The sequence below is a fragment of the Venturia canescens genome, chromosome 2, assembly GCF_019457755.1.
Source record: "Venturia canescens isolate UGA chromosome 2, ASM1945775v1, whole genome shotgun sequence".
In the NCBI taxonomy this organism is placed as follows: domain Eukaryota; kingdom Metazoa; phylum Arthropoda; class Insecta; order Hymenoptera; family Ichneumonidae; genus Venturia; species Venturia canescens.
Window position 1 is genome coordinate 16432389 of NC_057422.1, and position 21320 is coordinate 16453708.

Here is a 21320-nt window from a genome sequence, read left to right on the forward strand (position 1 = left end):
TTGCTTGAGGATCATAAAAAATCGGTAAGATTGGACAATGAAAAAATTATCACTTTTCTTTCCTGATCATTACTTTTGACGATGTATTTTAATACAGTCGTTTCCCCTTATAAACCTGTTTAAGGGCTGTAGGGAACAATGGCCTCGCGTTTATAGCGAGGCCATTGTTCTGTGTTAAGGTTAAGCGCCTTCCAAACCTCGAAAATGTTTCCGAGTGGGGGAAGCTCACCGCGTCGAAAGTGAGGAAAAGGCTTATAGCGGACCGGCATATAAGGGGATTCGACTGTACTTGGAATCGCGAATGATATTATCAACTACATAATTGTAGCAATTTGAACGAATGAAGGATTACAGTAGAGAATGCAGCTTCAAAAAAAGCAAAAAACTCGATAACGGATATCGTGGCAAGTGGTGTGAAGTCATTGAGGCCAAGGAAAAAATGAGAGGGACATAAGGGTTTGTCAATAAAAATAATCCAATGTCATGCGAAATTATAGAGTTTTAAATTATCAATGTTATTATCTTACGATTTACTTACATTCTGATCATTCCACTAAGTATTTTTGTCAGGCAATGATAAAAAGCTTAATAGTGAATGACAATTATGCAACAATTTATGCGTGAACAAGTGTGAAAAATCACGCGTTTCATTATTGCAGAGTGAATTATTTATCACAGAATAAATATGGGATTATATCATTGCGAATGTTTTTAGTGCCACTTCTTCAAAGCGTTATTCCCAATTAGTGCAATATTATTACTCACGAATTGGCGATAGGGAAGATAAAAGTGGGTATACTTAACGAACGGTGACTCTGTAATAATTGATTGATAAAATTAATAAGCTCATGCAACATGGCTTTCGTAAGTTTGAAAAAAGTTTCAAAACTCAGCAGTCAAAGAGAATACACTTTACTATAATTCCTTTCCTCAGAAAATCATTCTCAATGTTATGAATTAGCATGTAATCTATCATCTGGCAAAGTGTAAATTTGCGCGATGATCTCCGGTAACTGTTGTCGCAATCCGAGTTTTTACTACCAACCCAAGGACGCACGATATTGAGAAGCACAAAAAAGCAATTTTCATTACCAATGCTTTTTGTAATAAATCTGGTAACTACGTAAACTTTGTAATTTGTGACTGTAAATGTAAAAAATTGTAACCGCATTGAATTTGTAAATCGTTCGTTCTTCGATGATCAATCGCCTAAAAAACTCCGACGATTCGTATATCGGAAATTTTTGGTATCCGGTTCATGTGCAGTGAAATTTCTTGCCAAAAAGCGATATTTCTAATTAGCAAATTTTCTTCGTTGTTTGGTTAAACCTACCTTTAAAACAATTCCGTCAAAAAACTGGTGACTTCGCATTGAGTTGAAGCCAGAGAATCTGAAGTTGGAAATTATCAATAATTTTTTATCTGCAGCTGGGAAAAAGATAATCTACAATGTATAACATAAGTGTTGTTTTCTGGCACTTGAGTTGTAATAATATGTCATGTGTTATTTCTCCAGGCGATAGAAAACATAACACGTAAGTTGCTCGAGGCGCACAGTTTCTTTCATCCGTTCTGGTGATAAAAAAACCTTGCGAGAGATATACGAACACTAATTCTACTGATTTACTAAACTAGTGGAGTTTCTTTCGGAATCTCATTGTCAGTCACAGAAATAGGTTTTATCCAAATTTTCAACAAAGTAACGATATCAAATTCATGTTCTAATGAATGCAAAGATTGATTTATTGTTGATTATTGTATTGCGTCTTGCTTTCGCCGTTTGGAAAATATTTTTTAAATACTTGGAGTCAAGATGTTGCCGCGTCTCTATATTATATGTGATACAACGTATGAAATGAGCGCGTATCAGCAGTGTCTCCGCTAATGATCTACACGCTTTTGACGAATAGTTACGATGGGCACAATGACAAGGCAGAATATTGGTTAACGATGATAACTTTGTGACTTATTTTTCTTCGCAGACCGCACAAGCATAACTTTGTAGAAATCCTTAGTTGCTGAATTTTATAACCGGTTTTTTGTCCTCTCCAACAATAATCCCATCCACGATCGGCTACTGAGAAAATGATTAGCTGCGAGGGATCAACGGCGTGATGATCAGTTCCTTAACCTACGAATTTCCCACGATTTTAGTTAATTTTCAACATTTCACGATCGCTTTGATAAAAATAATATCGCTATGGGACAAGCAACGCATTGCTCAATCGTTTATCAATTTTTTGTGGGTTTCCTTTACCTGAACATTTGGTGGAGTAGAAAGAGCGTAGATGACCGCGTTAGTGATATCCTTAACAGCTAACATGGGATCGCGATCGAGCACTTCTTTAGGAATAGCAGCACCAGCAATCATATCAGTTTCTACTGCTCCAGGACTGATACACTATTGGGATATTCATGAGGCTTCGTTAGTGGTTAGTTCATTCGTTGCAAATTCTTATGCTCGTTGTTACATAGATCGATAAATAATAATGTTTTCAATGCATCTGTAATTGTTCATTACTTAATTAATGAGATCATGGCCACTATTTAAAAATCTGCAGAAAAATCTGATTTTTTTACACAGCATAGAAAAATGTTCAAAAATTACGGTAAAAAAAATTGAGAGGAGGTTACCGAACATTTAAGCAAGAAAATAAGTATTAAAAATTGGACATCGTAGTGGCAGTAAATGGATCGTGATTTTTCAATCAAATTTAAGGGATCGTAAATGCTGGAAAAAAAAAATTAAATCATATACGTATTCGTTGAACATTTATCTTGTTAATGGCGTTATAAAAATATCAGGTCACCGAAACTTTAAGAATGAAATCATAAATTAACTACGATTATCGCTCACGATGAATCGTTGAATACTAGGTTCGGTACGACATCGGCAACACCGCTCTATCAGCTGTTTATATATATGTATATCGACGTATATCGTGTTTAGTTGTGACGTGCTTACATTAGTGTATCGGTACTGTACAGGCGTGTATACTTTCTCGGTATAATTAATAGAAAAATGTTTTTTGTTCATATTTATACAAATATTGTGATAACAAAAATATTTGTAATCACAAATAATGACGTAAACTCAAATTCAAATAAATTGTTGGTTATGTGTATCAAGTCATATGTGAGTGACAAGCCATCAGTTTACCGTTGGCAAGGTAGATATATCTCTCCACCAACAACAAAGTTGCCAAATCAAAAAGTTAACTAGTCAAATTTTTACTAATAATGATATTTTTTTATATAATTGATAATTACAACGGACTAATTGATTAGTTATGTTAATTTTTAAATCTATAAATTTTGAGAGAATATAATAGCACCAATCCCTTATCATGACAAAAAATTCAGTTGTTCAACGCTCGTGTGGTGGGCATGATCTCATTAAGTAAACTGTTAAATATGGAAATAGATTCGAATAGTCATTTGTCTTGATTTATGAAGACTATTTATGGTTCTTTCATCTGAAAATATTTAAATTCAAGTTAATTGTTTATTAAGAGTAAACCTAAAACTCACTATAAATAGTTGTTTATTTGGAATAAATCATAGATTCATGACATTAGAATTACAGTTCCAACAAGATCTCACAAAATCGACAAATAAACTCCAATTAGAATTTCGTGAGACGGCTAACATGAGCAAACGCAATAATCGTGGTTTGATCTTTTTGAATGGGTACATCGCTAACTAATACTAAATAATTAAAGTAAGCAATTAAATCAGACACGATTATCTTATATGTGATCAAACTTAATAAGTGAAATTATTTCACCGTGAAATATCCATTTACAGTCAAATCAATGATAAGCAAATTGATCTTAAAACCAACGATTGAATATAGGTTGATGTCGTAATCTTAGTTCGTCAAGATTTATTGATAGAATAAAAATTTAGCAACCAAACAAAAGCCGTATCAAAACCATTTTTCACTTATTTCTAGTTTCTTATGTTTTAGTAAATCATCAACTATAAACCGGCAATATTCACACTAAATTATAAATGTCGACTATATAAAAAATCGAATGTTTACATTATTTTAACATAAACCAAGAAAAAAATCATAATTCAAATTCGTTTCTCCATAAAGAATAAGTTTTTACCTCATAATTGTAAACTTTTTTTCCAGTACGAATTTGTTAACTTACCGTCACCTTGATCCTCAATTTTGCAGTTGCTAATTCATTCCGCAAAGAATGAGACATGCCAATTACTGCATATTTGCTTGCACAGTAAATACTGACTGGGAAGTTAATCATCTCAGCATTATGCCCGGCAGTGCTATAGAATGAAGCGTCACGATAACATTTGTGCTGTGGCAGCGATGCGAGCTTCGTATCGCATTTTACACGACGATTTGAATCACATGAGTTTTTGTGCATGGATAAAAATAAAGAGTCATAAGTGAACGAGAAGAAGTACAGAATTTATAGACGAGATGTGAGTTTCGATAAAGAAATTTCATAAAATATGAATATAGGAAATTTCACGTAGGAAATTGAAACACGAAACGTAGCTCGAGATTGATTCTTTGGAATTGCGATTACCTCACAAGATTGATTATGTGGCCAAGAATATTGCGCTTCTTCATCGATTTGACTGCTTCTCTAGCACAAATTGCCACAGCAATGACATTGATATCCATTATTTTTCGGTAGTTCTTTGTCGATCCATCTAAATAAAACAATTATTTTAATCAAAATTCATCACTTCTTCGATACTCAAATCTTATGCGATTTTGCTTTAACGATCACTCTGTTTTTGGCGATTCTTAAGAACTTAAACAATAATTAAAAAAAAAAAAGAAATACTATAGACCCAAAATCTATCAACTACGCAATCCATGAACAATTTTTTTAAGGAGATTACGTAAAGTTGCTATAATATCGTATTTGAATTATTCGAATGCGATTTTTTTTGCATAATATAAAAATGCACAAGCTTTTGATTCCGTAAATTACCAAGGATATTTTCTGGGATAGAAACCCCAGCATTATTGATGAGTATATCAACACCACCGAATTCCTTTTCAGTCCATTGAAAAACTTTGAGAATATCTTCTTCCTTGCCCATATCACATCTCATGGGGTAAAGCGAGCCTTTTTGGCCCTTTAACTGCGTAGCAAGATCTCGAATTTTTTCCACTCGTCTTGCAACTCCGACTACTTTGACGCCACTTTTTACAAGTGCTTCGGTTATCTCAGCACCAATACCGGCACTCGCACCCGTTACAATCGCGACCTTTCCCAACCAGCGATCCATATTCGAACAGATCCAACGACGATCTAACTTGAATTCACTTGAACATTTATCCAATACGCGGCGGCTTCGATACTCCCCTACTTATACGCCATTTTCGCTCAACATGAATGAGCATTACAAGTTATTTTTACATGGTATAATGGTCAAGCTTATCTTCTGTGAATATTTATTTCAACCGTATTCCAAATTCAACATTTACGCAGGTACTTAAGGTATTCCCTTCACGAACCCGTATATTCTACAAAAAACTGACTTTAAATTACAGTAAATTGATAGTGCACGCGAATAGATTTGCGAAGTTTCAGGTCGGGTTATCAAACATTTAATAAAAAATTAAAACTTAAAAAATCGTTAAATTTATACGAGAGCTCATGAAGATTCCATCATCGTCACATTTCTATTCAATAATTCATATACTTCCTCATACAAAGTGTCTCGCAGACAGAAAAAAAATGTAAGGAATCCATAACGACGATAAAAATAAAGGGTTACCAAATGCTTAAAAAAGATATTAAGAGGATGGATCAGTCGGTATATCGCAACCGTGAGTGCGACAGAGATAGCTGAAAATTTCGAAATCGAAATTCTTTGACACAGTTTAACTGATTAAAAAAAGGCTCTGTCAGTAAATTTTTGCCATCGTTCTGCGTAGGCTGACAGAGCCTTTTTTAATCGGTCAAACTGTGTCAGAGTATTTAAATTTCGAAAATTCCAAGTGAGGTTAGTCGACTGGTCCATACTCTTAAGATGATGGATCAGTCGGTAATCACAAGCGTGAGTGCGAGAGAGATAGCTGCAAATTTTGAAAAGGAATTTTTTCCACATGGTTCGTCTGATCGAAAAAATAAAAATGTCATCGGATTTTTGCGATCGTGCTGCGTACGATGACATTTTTATTATTTTAATCGGACGAACGATGCCAAAGAGTTTCAATTTCAAAAATTCGAGGTGCGATTACCGACTGATCCATCATCTTAACGATAGAAGTTGGAAAAATGGCAGAAGCAGAAGCTTTTCCCATATAACCGTAACTTCTCAGAGGTTAAGAATCAGTCCAAATTTCGAGTGCCCCAATTTGCGCCACCAAAAAATACGCTCATGCGAAAGGAATACCTTAAAATATAAATTTGTTTGAAGTTTGATATTCACTCTTCGTATAGATAACACTCGTAGAAACTCATTTTCAATGGAATAGCGTCCTTCGTATATATAGAATGTACATTTCGAAGTCAATGAAATCGTTTAACCATATTTTGAAGTATAATTTTCTAGCATATATACGCCTTTTGTAGTCGATAAAATTTAAAATATTGCTTGATTCCTGTAGACTTGCGAGACCCCGGCTGATCTGTCGGCAGTAATTTCGGAATCGAAATACATCGGTAATTTCAAAAATTTGGTATCATTGTGAACCGTTTTGGTATTTCGAACCGAGGCAGAATGTTCAAATTCCGCTATAAAATACTCAAACCAATGAAATTTTGGTCTTTTCATAAAAAACGAACTTCATCTACTTGCAAGACAAATCAAAATCTACATAAGATTTATAAAAATCCTCATAAATAAATAAATAAATCCTCATAAATGATAAATAGTGTGTTTTGAAATTTTCTCATTCACACTCAAAATCATTAGGTTCCAATTATGAAAACTGCACTCTCTATGAATAGCTGGAATACTGAGAATACGCAAAGCTTATACGAAAGATGGATCATTTGTTGGAAGGGTCGATGATTGATGTTCGTTTGCATTTATACTTTGCGAGGAGAAATCGAATCATTTTCTCACCTCTTGTCCCATCGTTTATGCAAAAAATGTACTTCAATTCTGACGTAATCTTCCGGAGTGTAAAATGTGTAGGATTAATGATGGCAAAATGATTGCCTCGATGATTGATTTTTCTTTAGATAACCAACTGCAATACTCACAATTTTTACTATTGATTTTTTCAGAAGTTATGCGACGGGCCACAGATTTACACGGCGTACTAGGAAAATTACGCAAGCATTAATACACTCGCAATATACATTAGAAGCGAGCAGGCGACTCTAAGATTAATTAATCATACGCTTTTGTCTGGTACAGTATGTGTTGAACCAACAGTTTAATTGGCAGTTCCTGCACGTTTTACATTATATATCTGACACGAATATATCTGCCTACAATAAAGTATCATAATGTTAATTTCATGTGTTTGATTCGTGACTTGAATGGAAATCTACAACGACTTTTGGAAGGTTGTTGTTTCAAACGAGATTTTTCGAAAGGAAATTATTAATTCAAGATCGAAATATAAATAAAATTTCGCAGACTATGAAATAGATGCAGGAAGTTGCAATTTTTTTTCTTTTTCATTTATGAACAACGCTTATATTTGGAATATTCTTAATGACTTCTATCAGACACCAATTGGGAAAAACTGTTTTGGGCAGCAGTTGTAAAAACAAACGAAAACGCGAGAGCAAATCTGGTCTAGGCTACACGATCAAAGATCCTGGAGAGTTGAGCAGAACTTCTTGGAAACTTAATTAAGGTACTCCTTTCGCATGAGCGTATTTTTTGGTGGCGCACTTGAAATTTGGACTGTTTTCTAACCTCTGAGAAGTCACGGTTGTACAGGAAAAGCTTCTGCTTCTGCCATTTTGCCAACTTCTATCGTTAATACCTCTTTTAAGCATTCGGTAACTCTTTATTTTTATATCATTGCTATGGATTCTTACATTTTTTTCTATCTGTGAGACACTTTGTATCAGGAATTTAGAATTATTTAGTATATGAATTATTGAATAGAAATGTGGCGAATCTCCATAAGCTTTCGTATAAATTTAACGATTTTTGAAGTTTTAATTCTTTATTAAATGTTCGATAATCTGACCTGAACCTTCGCTAATCCATTCGCGTGCACTTTCACTTTACTGTAATTTAAAATCAGTTATTTGTAGAATATTCGAGTTCGTGAAAAGAATACCTTAAATTATGTAATGGGAAATGAAAAACTGAATGAGCGACTTAAATTGACTCCCGCTGAACGGAAGGCTGCTGCGTAATTCTTCAAACATAGTGTATGGAATTGAAATGTTTCAGGATGCATTTGACCCTCAGATTGGTCAGTTTAGTTACTATGTGGAAAGGAGCCTAGTTTTGAAAATTCTCATTTGATAATAATTTGATTTGATAAAGCTACCGCTTCTTGATGATTTTGTCACGTACACTGATTGTTATTCAGTTAGGTGAGTGCATTTGATTCACAATTCATCAGAATTTCATCAGGAAAAATATCGTCATCTCCATTTTCACACGTCCATTAATCCGACCAGAGCGGAACTCAATAAACGTTACTATTTCAATGATTACGTAAGCATCTGTACAACTCCATCGAAAAAAAATCCGATTTGCTCTATACATCAAAGATTTTGTACCTCACTTTGAATGAACCACTGAGGTTCGATGGAACAAAGAAAAATTTTTTTTCTATTCGAATCGATGTTACGATTCTGGAAATTCTTCGCTTTCTACGACATTTTCAATCAACGTAGATTATAAATCGACGAAAACCACTCATTCCTGCACGCTCTACATTCGTTTCGTGCACGAACCTTTCAGTTTACTTCATAATTCAGGCCAATTGGTACTTGTATATTTGCCTCTAGTCCGTTGCCTCTAGGCGTTAAGCACTCTTATTGTGATCTGCACGTGATGTGATTTCATGAACACGGAACGTATATTATTTCGCAGCGAATATAGTTCAAGAGGTATGCAGAGAATTAATTACCTTTCGAATTAGTCACAACAAAAGGGAAGAGTAGAGAAAGGAAAAACGTCAAGAGGAAATGAGGCGGAACGGATCGAGAGGCTTTTCCATCGTCCGTTTCTCGCACGATGCGAAATTGCCGTCTCACTTCTGGAAACGCATCGTTATGTACGCTAAAAACAATCATTTTTAATATGCTTACGATATTTTTTCATGGAAATATTTGCATACTAATTACGAGTAGATCTCCATACTTCCAAACGTTTCAACTTTTCCTCAGCCTTCAGTCAAACTTGGTTTCGTCACGTTTTTTATTTGTTGCTTTCCATACTTCTACACCAAAATTAACCGGTACCGTTCATTTAATCGTCACCCATTGCTACAATATCTAAAACAAAAGTATTGTTTCATCTTCGACGGCAGCGTCCGTTTGCAGCCGGTTAATCGGCAAGCAATGCATGAAGTGGTGCCAGGGGCTCTACTATGAGTTCCTTCACCTGTCAATCAATCGAAATTCGAGTGAGTTACGATCGGCCTTTTACTTTTTTTTACTCAGTTTCTCAGTGTTAGATAGAGTGTAAAGTAGAGTTTTTGTTTTGTAAATATAAAATTATTTATTCACCTGTACATTCGGTGGAGTAGACAAAGCGAAGATAACCGCGCTAGCAATCTCTTCCGGAGTGAGTATGGGCAATCGTTCCATCAGCTCCAGAGTGAAACCAACATCAAGTATCATGTCGGTCTTTACCGCTCCGGGGCTAAGGGACTGTGTAAAAATAAATGAATTTTTTGAATCGCCTGCTCGGAAGAGTGGAGAATTTTCATAAATCCAAGTATAAAAACCATTTTGACGTCAATTTTATCGAGCTCCTGCTGCCTTGAATTTTTTTCCAATTATTACACGAGTGCTCTAAATGGGCCAACTCAAGGTGTGCCAGTAAAAATATAATATTTTATGTGTATAAAAACTGCAATTCTGATTTTGATGACGAGGATGAGGACGAAATATTCCTTTTTCCCACGCTTATGGACAAAAATTATCTTTACATTCACTTATGCAAACATTTCGTATTAATTGTTCAAATCATCAAATAAATAACTATATAACGGATGAGGCATAACTATCCGTTTTTATTAATTTAACCAATACATAGTTGATTATCAGGTAAAAATCGTACGGAAGCCAACTTACCCTAATGCTTGTGTCAAACAACCGTTTTTATTTACGCAGCTATTCCGTTTATGGCGAAAAATGAGGAAATTTTCAAAATTTTATGTGACGAAAGAATTATCACGATTGTTTTGGTTTATAGACCCGACCCAAAATTTTTGTAGTCGCTCTCGCTGGTACGAAGGAGCAAACTTTTGTGTTCAGAAAATTTATCCTTACGCTTGAATAATAAGTTCTAATTTTTCTACAATTGAAAAAAAATTTCAAAGCGTTTTCGCAAACTTACCGTTATTTTGATGTTTAATCTTGCCGCTCCTATCTCATTTCGCAAAGTGTGACACATGCCAACCACCGCACACTTGCTGGCAACGTAAAGATTGCATGGAACTGTGACACCTTCAGGATTGTGTCCACCGATGCTGAAAAATCCATTGCCACAATGAAATTAGCGCTTCTTCGAACCCAGACTTCATGTCAAGTATCGTATATCGTTCTGTAAAGTCACAATTTTCCGTTGCTTCGAACAATGGAGTATGACGAAGAGCATTTGATTATCACGAAGCCGTATTCAGCAGCCTTGAAGCGAAGCTTTCAATATTAACAAGAAGTATAAAAACGAGGCATAAAGATTAGAAATCTTCTGAATAAAACATGGCAATACAAAGTATTTCATATTTGTAACAGAATTTTGATATCCTCTTGCTGAATTCTTTCCTAAACGGCTGATTTGTTGGAAGAATACGAAAATACGAAAATATTGTTACATTGTGAAGTTTTATTTGGAAATAATTCCTGAAATATTCGAGGCGAATGTAGGATTGAATTTTTTCGCAACTATGCAGGAGCCAATTGGAAAGATTAATTCAAAATATTTTGTGCTTATTTTGATAGAGCCAATAAAGATCCTTTGCTACGCTTCCTCACCTTCCGATAGTGATTATGTGCCCAGCAGACTTGCGCTTTTTCATGGAACGAATCGCTTCCCTCGCGAATATCGCTGGGGCAAGTAAGTTCGTGTCCATAACGTGTCGATAGCTTTCCGTAGAAGCGTCTGAATTGAAGAAAAATGACTTATTTCCAATTGCAAATTTTCGCTTGTACGATTTTGAAACAATACTCGATTCTATTCACTTCGTATTGGATCAAATGGAATTCATTTAACTCTGAAGAAAATGAAGATTTTCGACTCAATGGCCACGGGAAAACGAAAAAAGCATCGGATATTTGAACTCAATGAATCAAAAAATGAACGATCTCCATGGAAAGCTGTAAGTCTGCATAAAATTTGGCATTTTCAGCAGCTTTTATCGAGGGGATTCAAAAGTGATCTCTCTTCTGATCCACAGAATAGATACAAAATTACCCATGATGTTTTCACGGATGTAAACTCCAGCATTATTGATGACGATATCAACACCACCAAGTTCCTTTTCCACCCATTTAAAAACTTTGAGAATGTCCTGCTCTTTCTTAACATCACATTCGATAGCATAAACAGAGCCTTTTTGGCCTTTTAATTTGGCAGCAAGATCTCGAACTTTCTGCAATCGTCTCGCAGCCCCGACGACTTTGACGCCATGTTTAACGAGCTCTTCCGTTATCGCAGCCCCAATGCCGCTACTCGCTCCCGTTACGATCGCAACTTTTCCCGACCAGCGCTCCATCTTCTATCGAATTCAAAGGCGAACTGACTCTGACTCGTTCAACCACTTATCCAGCACACGTCGGTCCTCGTACTTCAGCACGCAAATGCTATTGTTATTTTTAATTATATTACCGGAAAGAATGTCTTCAATATTAGTTAGCTCTATTCTGGGGCGAATAATTTTAAGGGGGTATCACACAAAGGTTTGTTATATAAATGTGAGAATTGTTGAACACCTTGTGAAATATTTTCAACTCACTAGCAATTTTTCTCTATTCACTGTACACGTATTCTCAACATAAATCTATGGACGTTGGATTGTTCCAAAATGGACAAATTTTTATCAACTGAATTCTCTCATCGTGTGAAAGTTTATCGACCCAACACTTGATCTGAAGTTTTTCGACGCTGCAATTGCAGTGAAAAATTCAAAGTTTAGAAGTTCAAAGTTGAAACTAAACACACTTTACATATGAATTTGTCGTCACTAAAAAAAGATTTGATGTAAAAAAAATTCCATAAACGAAAATCATTCAAAAAGCTCTCGACGCTCCTTCCGAAATGTTTCAATATTTCAAGGTGTGGAAGCACATTTTTGATCATTATTTCATGGTGTAATTCCACTCAAATTATGAAATTGTTATATTACATATATTCTTCCTCTGAATATGTAATACTTTTGATGGCATTGAAACCATCGGTCAGTACTGTCAGTAGTAAAGTCGGCCTCTAAAAGCATCCCTAATACTATGGATAAGCATCCATTTCATCGTTTATAACATTTATGATGCTGAGTGCTACAATTGATTGCAAAGCCTCATAAAAATCGATCATAAAAGGGCATCATGATAAAAAGAATTGACGATACTAGAGGCACAAAGTCCAAAGCTACGAAACATCTAAAAGTCGATGATTTATTTTTACCCACATTCATGTGAATGGTCACGCGATTTGTTTGTAAAAAAAGGAATCGTTTTGTCTCCTCTCGTTTCAATGCCGACGAAAAAGATGCATTTAATGCTGACAAGGTTTTTGAGCGTTTATTGTGGGTGGCAGAAGGAGTTAGATTTAGTGACTTTGGCATTCATTTTTTCTCGATGACACGGTATGACGATAATACTAGACTACTTTGATGATAAATTTTTGAAAAATAATTGCCCGCGATTTATGTATATTTTGCAAAAGTAACTGCGAAACGTGACGTAAAAACTTATGCGCACGGCGTTCATTAGATGACGAACCAAAACCAACTGCTGGATATCTAGTAATTACACAATCTTGTACCGTGCAACATGAGCGGATTGAAGCTTCTGATTTCGGATAATGAAAATTCGGATATTCATTTTTTTAAATTAAGCATTTTCCATGTGATAACAAAAATAGTTCAAATCCGTTGAACTAATTGAAGATTCGTATTGAATCCATTTTTCTTTGACTGATGGGCAGGTCCAAAAAACAATGGAATCGACTTCATGAAGCAAACGTATTCGTCACAACAAAGCCATTGATTGCACTGATTTTTCATGGACGTGGAATTTAATTGTGATTCTCCATTTCTAGCGCCCTTCTTCGATGCTCACATGAAAATTCGATATCGATGGTAACAACGTTACCAGGAGGTGATGTTTACCATGAAAATTCTCGATGCACACAAATTCTTGGAAATCAATAATGATCTTGACCTGAAATACTACTATTGGCGTGAAAAACACCTTCTTTAAATTGATACTTCAGTTACATTATTAAAGATCAATTCGATGTATGTTCACGTGCGTTTACGTCATTCCTTTCACGAATGATCGTATTGATTTTATTTTCAATACTTCATTCTCAAAAAAGCCAAATAAATTAAGATTTCGAATCAAATTTATTCATTTCAAATTTTCCCTTACATGCTTTGGCTATCCACGGATTTGACTCGTGTAGGAGCCTTGGAAATAATCTATATGCCTGTAAGCGACGGTTTATAAAAAATATAACTCAAAAAAGTATGGATTTTTAAGTGAAAACGTGGTCGATTGTGTTCAGAAAATTTCATGCGAATTCTACAATTTTCACAATAGTTATTATTCACTGGAAGCTTCATATTGCTATTCCATTGAACACGACCCTCCATCAGTTATCGAACGTTCGAGTTTCGCGAAAGATACGGTGAAACAGTGTGTCAGAGATTATTTCGATATTTTTTAGAATATTTTGTATTAAAAAGAAAATTTATTGGCAAGAAGTTCTTAATACGATGATATATGAATTGACACAAAATTCTTGGCCTATCAATCATGTATATTGTTGCAACTTAATGGTTGAAATGAAGAATCTCTGATAATAATCAGTAAAGTTTACATTTTAATAATGGGAAAGTATTATTTGTGCCATATTTTCCATGATCTTCGACCTTTTCAACACAATTTTTGTCTTCGGTATAAATTACAAAATTTCTCTGCGTTTTCAATTCGTAGTATCGAGTGGTTTCAATTCGAGTATCGAAATAAACCGCTCTGGAGTGGTTTATTTTCTAAGCGTTTGCGCATGATCTACTGCGCAGCGCAGTCGGTAACGTACTTCTGGCAATCGACTGAATAGAGTACGCACAGCGCGATCGATGGTAATTAGGAGATCGTCCACGTTTCCTTAAACTTGACCAAAAATAAAAATAACCACTTAATCTTTTTTTAAACTTACAATTAATCGTAATCATAAACTCGAAACGAACAGAATTTCATGCAATGGAAGCTACAAGTGATTATTCGTATTTGAATTTTGATATGAAATCATGTCAATTGTTAATTCGATGTCTAATAGACTACTGTGACTCGAACGCTTTTCAAAGTAGTTTTGAGACGCTCGTAAACATTTTTTTGTTTTTTTTTCTTTCCTGAAGTTAGTTTCCGAATGTGCAGCTTCCCACTACACTCTTACTACGATCTGATCAGTATAAAATACTGCCTTGATGGGATCTACTGCTGAAAGTCTTTTCAGTCCTTCTCCATGGCTTTTCCGGTTTCGTTCTATTGGTCACTTTCTTCGTCTTTCACTAATCAACATGAGCTTGCTAACCTTATAACTTCTTGAGGATTTCCGGATTCACACATTAAATGCTTTTTCTTTTCCAGTGCTGTTATATATTGAAGCAGCACATGTGAACGGTGTTCTCTTTAATTCCTTGCTCGGGCGTCGTGTGTGAATTGAAACCACCGTGCCCAATAGATTTTTTTTAGAAGCAGTAAATTTGCTGAGACAACTTACATCAAGAATTAAATACCAGGATACGGTCCATTCTGTGATTTTATTATTACAAAAATTGTACAAAATGGAAGCTGCAAAAGACGAATTCTCTCGCGTCCAGAGGCAAATGGAATATTTAGATCGAAGTACTTCATTGAACGAATTCTTGTCCGGATAGATCATAGCTTGCGGCGCAGTGGAGTTATTTTCACTTCATCGACCTAGAAGCAAAAACGAAATATTTCACATTCTCATACCTTCCAACGAAATCGTACCGCCGTTTCTAAATTAGATGTGTCAAAGAAATTACGCGAACGAATGGAGCAGCGGATAAGGCGTACATAACCCCATCAGCGATATCTTTGGCCTGGATGGATGGCATGCGATCGAAAATCACATCACTGCCACCAGCAGCATTGAAAATTTCTGTCCTCACCAATCCCGGAATGATGCTCTAGTCACAAAATTTGAATGAACCCATAAAAACAATTTTACCATAAAAAATCACGTGAAAAAAAATAAAAACTTGTTGAGTCGAAGTTGTTATATACCCATCGAAGTCATTGAAATTAAGAATCAGATTATTCCTACTTGAAATCAAATAAAATCAGATGAAATTTCAGACCAAATAAATCAAATGAAATTTTAAAGAATCCAATTAGATTTAAGGCAGTTGGAACGTAAGTAATTTAAACTTCATCAATCAAAGCCATTTTACTAATTCCTTTGAAATTTATCATTTTCAAGAAAATATGAATTAGTTATTTTAACATCTCCATCATCCATTCAATTTTCCGTATCGACATGGCGAATCAACAAACTGAGTCATCGTAACTTCGTAAAGCAACTCACGGTTGTTCTGATGTTATCAGCCGTCCTTTCGATTTCTTGTCTCACGTTGTCAATGAGTCCTCGCAGAGCAAATTTGCCTGCAGGATAAAGGCCTGTCGGTAAGCTCGTTAGTGTAGCGTTATAACCCAAAACACTATATGGATAAAAATCAAAGTTCTCGATTAGACGATGACCAGTTTTACAGATTCACGTGAAGATGAAGATCTCTGCATGTACCACGAACGAATAAAAAAAAAAATTTTAACTCGAACATATCATGATAAACATAACATACGATACCGTCCATTATCACATTATTTATTATTTAATCAGTTTCACCTATTCAGGTAAAATATATGTCCCTCCGTATTTCGAGATCTCATAGACTTTATAGCTTCTCGTGTACAAATGGCGACAGCCAATAAGTTTACATCGAGTATTTTACGATAATCTTCTGTTGTTCCCTCTGAAACAAAATGAAATTCATGGAGGAAAGATGATGACTCGACATTATACGGGTCAAAGTTGGACCGAACCGGTTTGACCGGATAACCGTGATCGTTGCGATGACGATAAAATTCAATTGGTATGTTTTTGAAACGTTTTTTTTTTTTTTTATTTATTTTTTTGTTTTTTTCCTTCAACCAGTAGTAATGAATGAGATTTAGTTTGCGCCATTTGAACTTTACCAGCGATCGTCGAAGTTACTGCTACACCAGCATTGTTGACCAAAACATCGACTCCGCCGAGTTTCTCGTTGGTCCATTCGAAAGCTTTCAATATATCGTTCTCATTGCGAAGATCGCATTTTACCGCGTACAATTTTCCCTTCGCTCCCTTGAGACTGTCCGCTATCTCTTGAATACGGTTCTCACGTCTCGCGAGACCAACGACCTGGATACCAGCGCCGACGAATGCTCGGACAATCGCCTCGCCGATCCCGGCGCTTGCACCTGTCACTATCGCTATCTTGCCGATCCAACGCTCCATTCTCGATGAAAGTCGATTCTGGACTGTGGACTCCGTACTTGCAGAGAGCAACTAAACCTCGAGTTATTGCGACGTCTCTCGCACTCCCTACTCTTTATTTCTCCTTCGCCTGGCTCCCGTAGATCTTCGACTTACCAACTACGTTTGTATTATATACTTGTGCGTATGTGTGTAATCACCAGCTGACTTCGAGCAAGTAAAGCAGCGAGGAACAGCGCTTATACAGGGTGTCCAAAGTTCTGTCGTCAGAGGGCATCGTGCAAATTATTTTCGAAAGGCTCCTGGTTAAAAAACATATTTTCAATGGCTGAATGGCTATAGAGAGATGCTGCAAAGTTCTTAAGGTGGAATAGTACCGTATAATGAAAAAGAGGGATTTTTATGCAAATTGACGTTCGAAAATGTGTAAACTATTTTACTCACGAAATTTGAACGGGTCGACCATACCTTTTCTGAAAAAATTGAATCAGTTTTTTACATTGGATCTTCTGAAAAAGCGTTAAAAAACGCAAAACAACATTGAAAAAATACTGTTCACAAAGCCACTTTTCGATGAAACGAGCACTAGTGTATGAACCAACTGTCAAGATAACTTTTGAGAAACTTGGAGTGATTTCACCGTACCGTTTATCCGCAATGTGCAAAAGAAAATCAATAAGCGAAGTTTGTCTCTCTTCTGATGGACTCAGCTTTAAACGCGGCAACGTCGCATCGATCAACGCACTCTCGTTTAGCTATATATATTATATAAACAGGGCGACGTATAGCTTGCCCTCGAACTTGAGCAGAGCAGCCAACATCAAAAAACTGAAACCATAACTCTGCATTGCTGTTGTCAAAGCAAATGTTTGATATTTTGAAATATAAAAGAAGAAACTTTTTTATCCGAAATTAGGAACATTATGGTTGGAATAGTTATTTTTTCATCTAAAAGTACACTATTATTATTTTTTCATGTGAATTTAAAACCAGAAACTAAATTCACGTGCAGTTGGTAAGACGAGAGGCTTTTCACGTTGAAAAATAGGAGTACTCCTGTCACTGCGTGCCCCCCAAAAGAGGTACCGTTCTACCTTAATCAACGGTGGTTCAAAAAATTTCGAAGGCTGTATACAGTCCACGTTTTTTCAAGTTAAAGCTTCGCGAATCTCGGCTTCAACGCGCGTGTTAGAACCTGAGAAGTATGTGATTGCTTTAAACACTCCGTCCAGAAACTTTCCAGTCCTGCTTCTATCCATGTGATATAATTAAACAACGACGAGGTGTTTTGTCGCTGTTTTTTTTTCAGACGAAGTTAACGTCGCCCCTCGGGCCTCATTGTTTCCCGACCCATCGTTGCCAAACTTTGTAATTAACTTTTTTATTTCGCATTTGTTTCTATCACGGAGAAACTTTTTTATAAATCTTTTTTTTCGCCTGGAGCAAGCAGTGGTTGGGTGAAAATGACGAACACCGAGCGCTCGAGCGATTCTCGTTGAGAACACGTTGTCACACCTTCCCAAAATGAATTCGGGCGACATTGAAAAGTTTGTTTGTTCTCCTGAGCTCGCTGTTCTGCTCTTTGCCTACACGCTTTCATGAATTTTATACAGGGAGGGGTCAGAAATAAACATCATTTTAATTGATAATTGGAAAACTCGATATTTGCTTTTCTGCGTGTTACAAGAATTTTTTCATTCACGAAATTCCCCTTTTGTTTTTCTAAAGTTTTCATTTGTCCTGAGCCTGTGCGAGCCATTAGCGATTTGTTTGCAGCAAAACTTTTTTTCAATTCAATGATAAATTCCCGTTCTCAACAACTTCGCGATGCATGCAGCAGCGTGTTAGTGGTATAAACTTTCGCATCGATTTTAAAAAGCATTGTGATTTCGGGCTCAACTTTTTTACTGAGTCTCCTCGCATTGATAGGTTAATTGTGGTAAATTCTATACAATTTTTCAACTAACAACATCTTTATCTTACTTAAGGTTCATGGAAAAAAACCACTCCGACGATGATCAAAATCTATATCAGACTGAAACAAACTCAAAATGTTGAAATTCAGAGTTTTAAGGGGGAAAACCACATTAAGAGGCTGTTTGACACTTACTTTTCACATTTTTTTTCGTCACGAAAAATTAATTAGAATTAAATCAAATTTCGACATCATTTCATTCGCATTTCGAACAGTTTTTGTAAATTTTTTTGAATAATTTCAGCCAAAAATAACAAAGTTACGCTGTGATATCCGCTTAAGGTTGTGAGTATATGGTTCTCCAATTGCGCACAGTGTAACCATTTCGATTTTCATTTGAAATCAAAAAGGTTTTGATTTTACATTAATAACTTATTTTCTAAGAACATGAACCTCAATGCAGGTGAAAATGATGAAAATTAAAAAATTTGCAGGCGTTAGAACAATTTACTTCGATTTTCACCATTTTTTCTCTAATTATGCAAAGAAAAATACCCTTAAAATCATGATAATCATCTCACAAGTTGGTTCATATAATAATCCTTCTTCTTCCTCATAGGCTTCGTTTTGCGCAAGACTACCTGAGGTAGGGTTCGAACCTGTACCCGATGTGCACTCGGTTCTATGCTCATAAAATCTAAACGAACGCGAATTTCGCTTCGAAATTTTGAAAGCGTATACTTGGATAGTTATGCTAATGATTTATGCAATAAAAAAAAATCGGATTTTTCGAATCTCCTAATGTGGTTTCCCCCCTTAATGAAATTATTCCTTGCGACACTCCGCATACGATTTGGTCTATTCAGAAGAAGGATCATGGCATAAATCCTATTTACAAGGATTCGTTCTGAAGGAATGTGGCGTATCGGAAGTGATTTAACTGTGTAAACGATGACCGAGTTTCTGCGACGAAAATTCTTCATAACTTTTGGAAAGTCTGACGATTTGAAAACGAACGTTTTGATATGAGAATAAAAAAGTTGCGATTATGAATACACGTAGTTTGCATAACTGTGCAGAACAAAATCCTCAATTGCGTTCGTTTCTATCTCAATTATCAGGATGTCAGCGGATCGTAGTTGCCTCGGGCAAAAGGGAGAAAATCGTGTTATCGCGCATAACCTGGAATTTTGACGAAGTGCTTTGTGTCTGAATTAATGGCTTCGCGTCAATCTTTTTCGAGAGAGAACAACGAAAACCGTTCGGGACGTTTGTCAGATCGACGTGTTGATAACGAAATCGTGAAATCGCAAGAGGCGCCGCTTAACGTCGACGAATGTTGGGAATATCGATTAGTTTTCATCTCACTGCTGAGTATTTCTGTTCGATATAAAGGACGTCTTCGCTCACTCACATTTCAATTGCTTACGATTTTCTTTTTTTTCGTCAAATCACTGTCTTTGCGCGCCTATGGATATCGCGGTCTTCCATACCGTTTTTCGCGCTCATTGTTGAATTATGCTATGGTACAAAAAAAATGACGATGCACGAACAATAAATTTTTTGATAGAATTCAGAATTTTTTACATATTTCAATGTTGGAACGAACCCGAAAATAACACGCTTTATAACATCATGAATTGAAAAAATGTTAAGAAAAAAATATTAAACTTAGAAACAATGTACGAGATAGAAAAAAAGGGAGGAAAAATGGTCTCTCGTTCAACTAATTTCAAGGGTTTTTGAAATTGTAATCCTGCCCTAAAAATAAAAGAAAGACTACCGTCTTGGGTGGGAAACGTATTCGTTTCGGATGAAAACAGAGTTTGGTGAATTTCTCCAAAAAATTGTAACGTTTGCAAGACTTCAGACAGAATACTATCAATTGGTTTAACTATTTCAGAAATATCTTAAATAGTCAGAACCACTAGCGCGAGAAGTCACGTGGGATGTCATGTATTACATAAAATGTATGCGGAAAAGCGTCTTGGTGGCCTACAAACAATGTTTAAGTATTCCAAAAGTTTTCCCTCTTCTTGAACTTCCATCTTCGTAAATAGAGATTTGACTATGGGGCTTGAACAACAATGCCAATTTCAAAACAGATGAATATGCTAATTCTGACATTCTGTGGCTAAGTGTTTCGCTGTCACATACGGTCAGAGACAAAAAACAGTGCGAGTCAGTTAACCCTCGAACGCCAGTTTGCTCGAAAGCACTGTTTGTAAGACTACACACCATTTCAATACAAGAAACGAAGTTTTGTCAAATTTGAGCTATCGAGTCGAATAAAGTTTGAAAGTAAGGAGCTTTTTACAGAAGCTTTATCTTACACGTTCAACATAGCGGAAAACCAAATAATGTGCCACCTAAGAAATGAAGATTTTCGTACCAATCCAGTCCCTCGATCCAACAGATCGAATCATCACGAAAAAGATCTTCGACTAGAGCAGTTCAATCTGTCAATTCATCACTCGAGGGCACCATGTCATACGTAAGTTTGACAAAAAGTATGAAACTTAGAATTGCACGTGTCGCA

At 35.9% G+C, this 21320-nt stretch overlaps 2 protein-coding genes and 1 long non-coding RNA gene across 3 annotated transcripts; 1 reads left to right on the plus strand and 2 right to left on the minus strand.

Moving 5' to 3' along the window:
* Positions 1 to 1484: 1484 nt before the first annotated feature.
* Positions 1485 to 5335, minus strand: LOC122405775 (farnesol dehydrogenase-like). Its single transcript, XM_043410740.1, has 5 exons — positions 4974 to 5335; positions 4560 to 4686; positions 4161 to 4293; positions 2258 to 2401; positions 1485 to 2131 (listed from the first exon to the last, which is right to left on the minus strand). The coding sequence occupies exons 1-5, from the start codon at positions 5272 to 5274 to the stop codon at positions 2090 to 2092; spliced, it is 747 nt and encodes a 248-aa protein (XP_043266675.1). The 5' UTR covers positions 5275 to 5335; the 3' UTR covers positions 1485 to 2089.
* Positions 4141 to 7458, plus strand: LOC122405776 (uncharacterized). Its single transcript, XR_006259820.1, has 2 exons — positions 4141 to 4452; positions 7227 to 7458. It is a non-coding gene; the product is annotated as an uncharacterized lncRNA (long non-coding RNA).
* Positions 7459 to 9318: 1860 nt separating this feature from the next.
* LOC122407368 (11-beta-hydroxysteroid dehydrogenase 1A-like) lies at positions 9319 to 16930 on the minus strand. Its single transcript, XM_043413533.1, has 11 exons — positions 16587 to 16930; positions 16237 to 16363; positions 15919 to 16051; positions 15377 to 15520; positions 15257 to 15287; positions 15088 to 15119; positions 11560 to 11863; positions 11121 to 11247; positions 10483 to 10615; positions 9648 to 9791; positions 9319 to 9522 (listed from the first exon to the last, which is right to left on the minus strand). Exons 1-11 carry the CDS (start codon positions 16885 to 16887, stop codon positions 9466 to 9468), a joined length of 1533 nt encoding a protein of 510 aa, XP_043269468.1. The 5' UTR covers positions 16888 to 16930; the 3' UTR covers positions 9319 to 9465.
* Positions 16931 to 21320: the final 4390 nt, after the last annotated feature.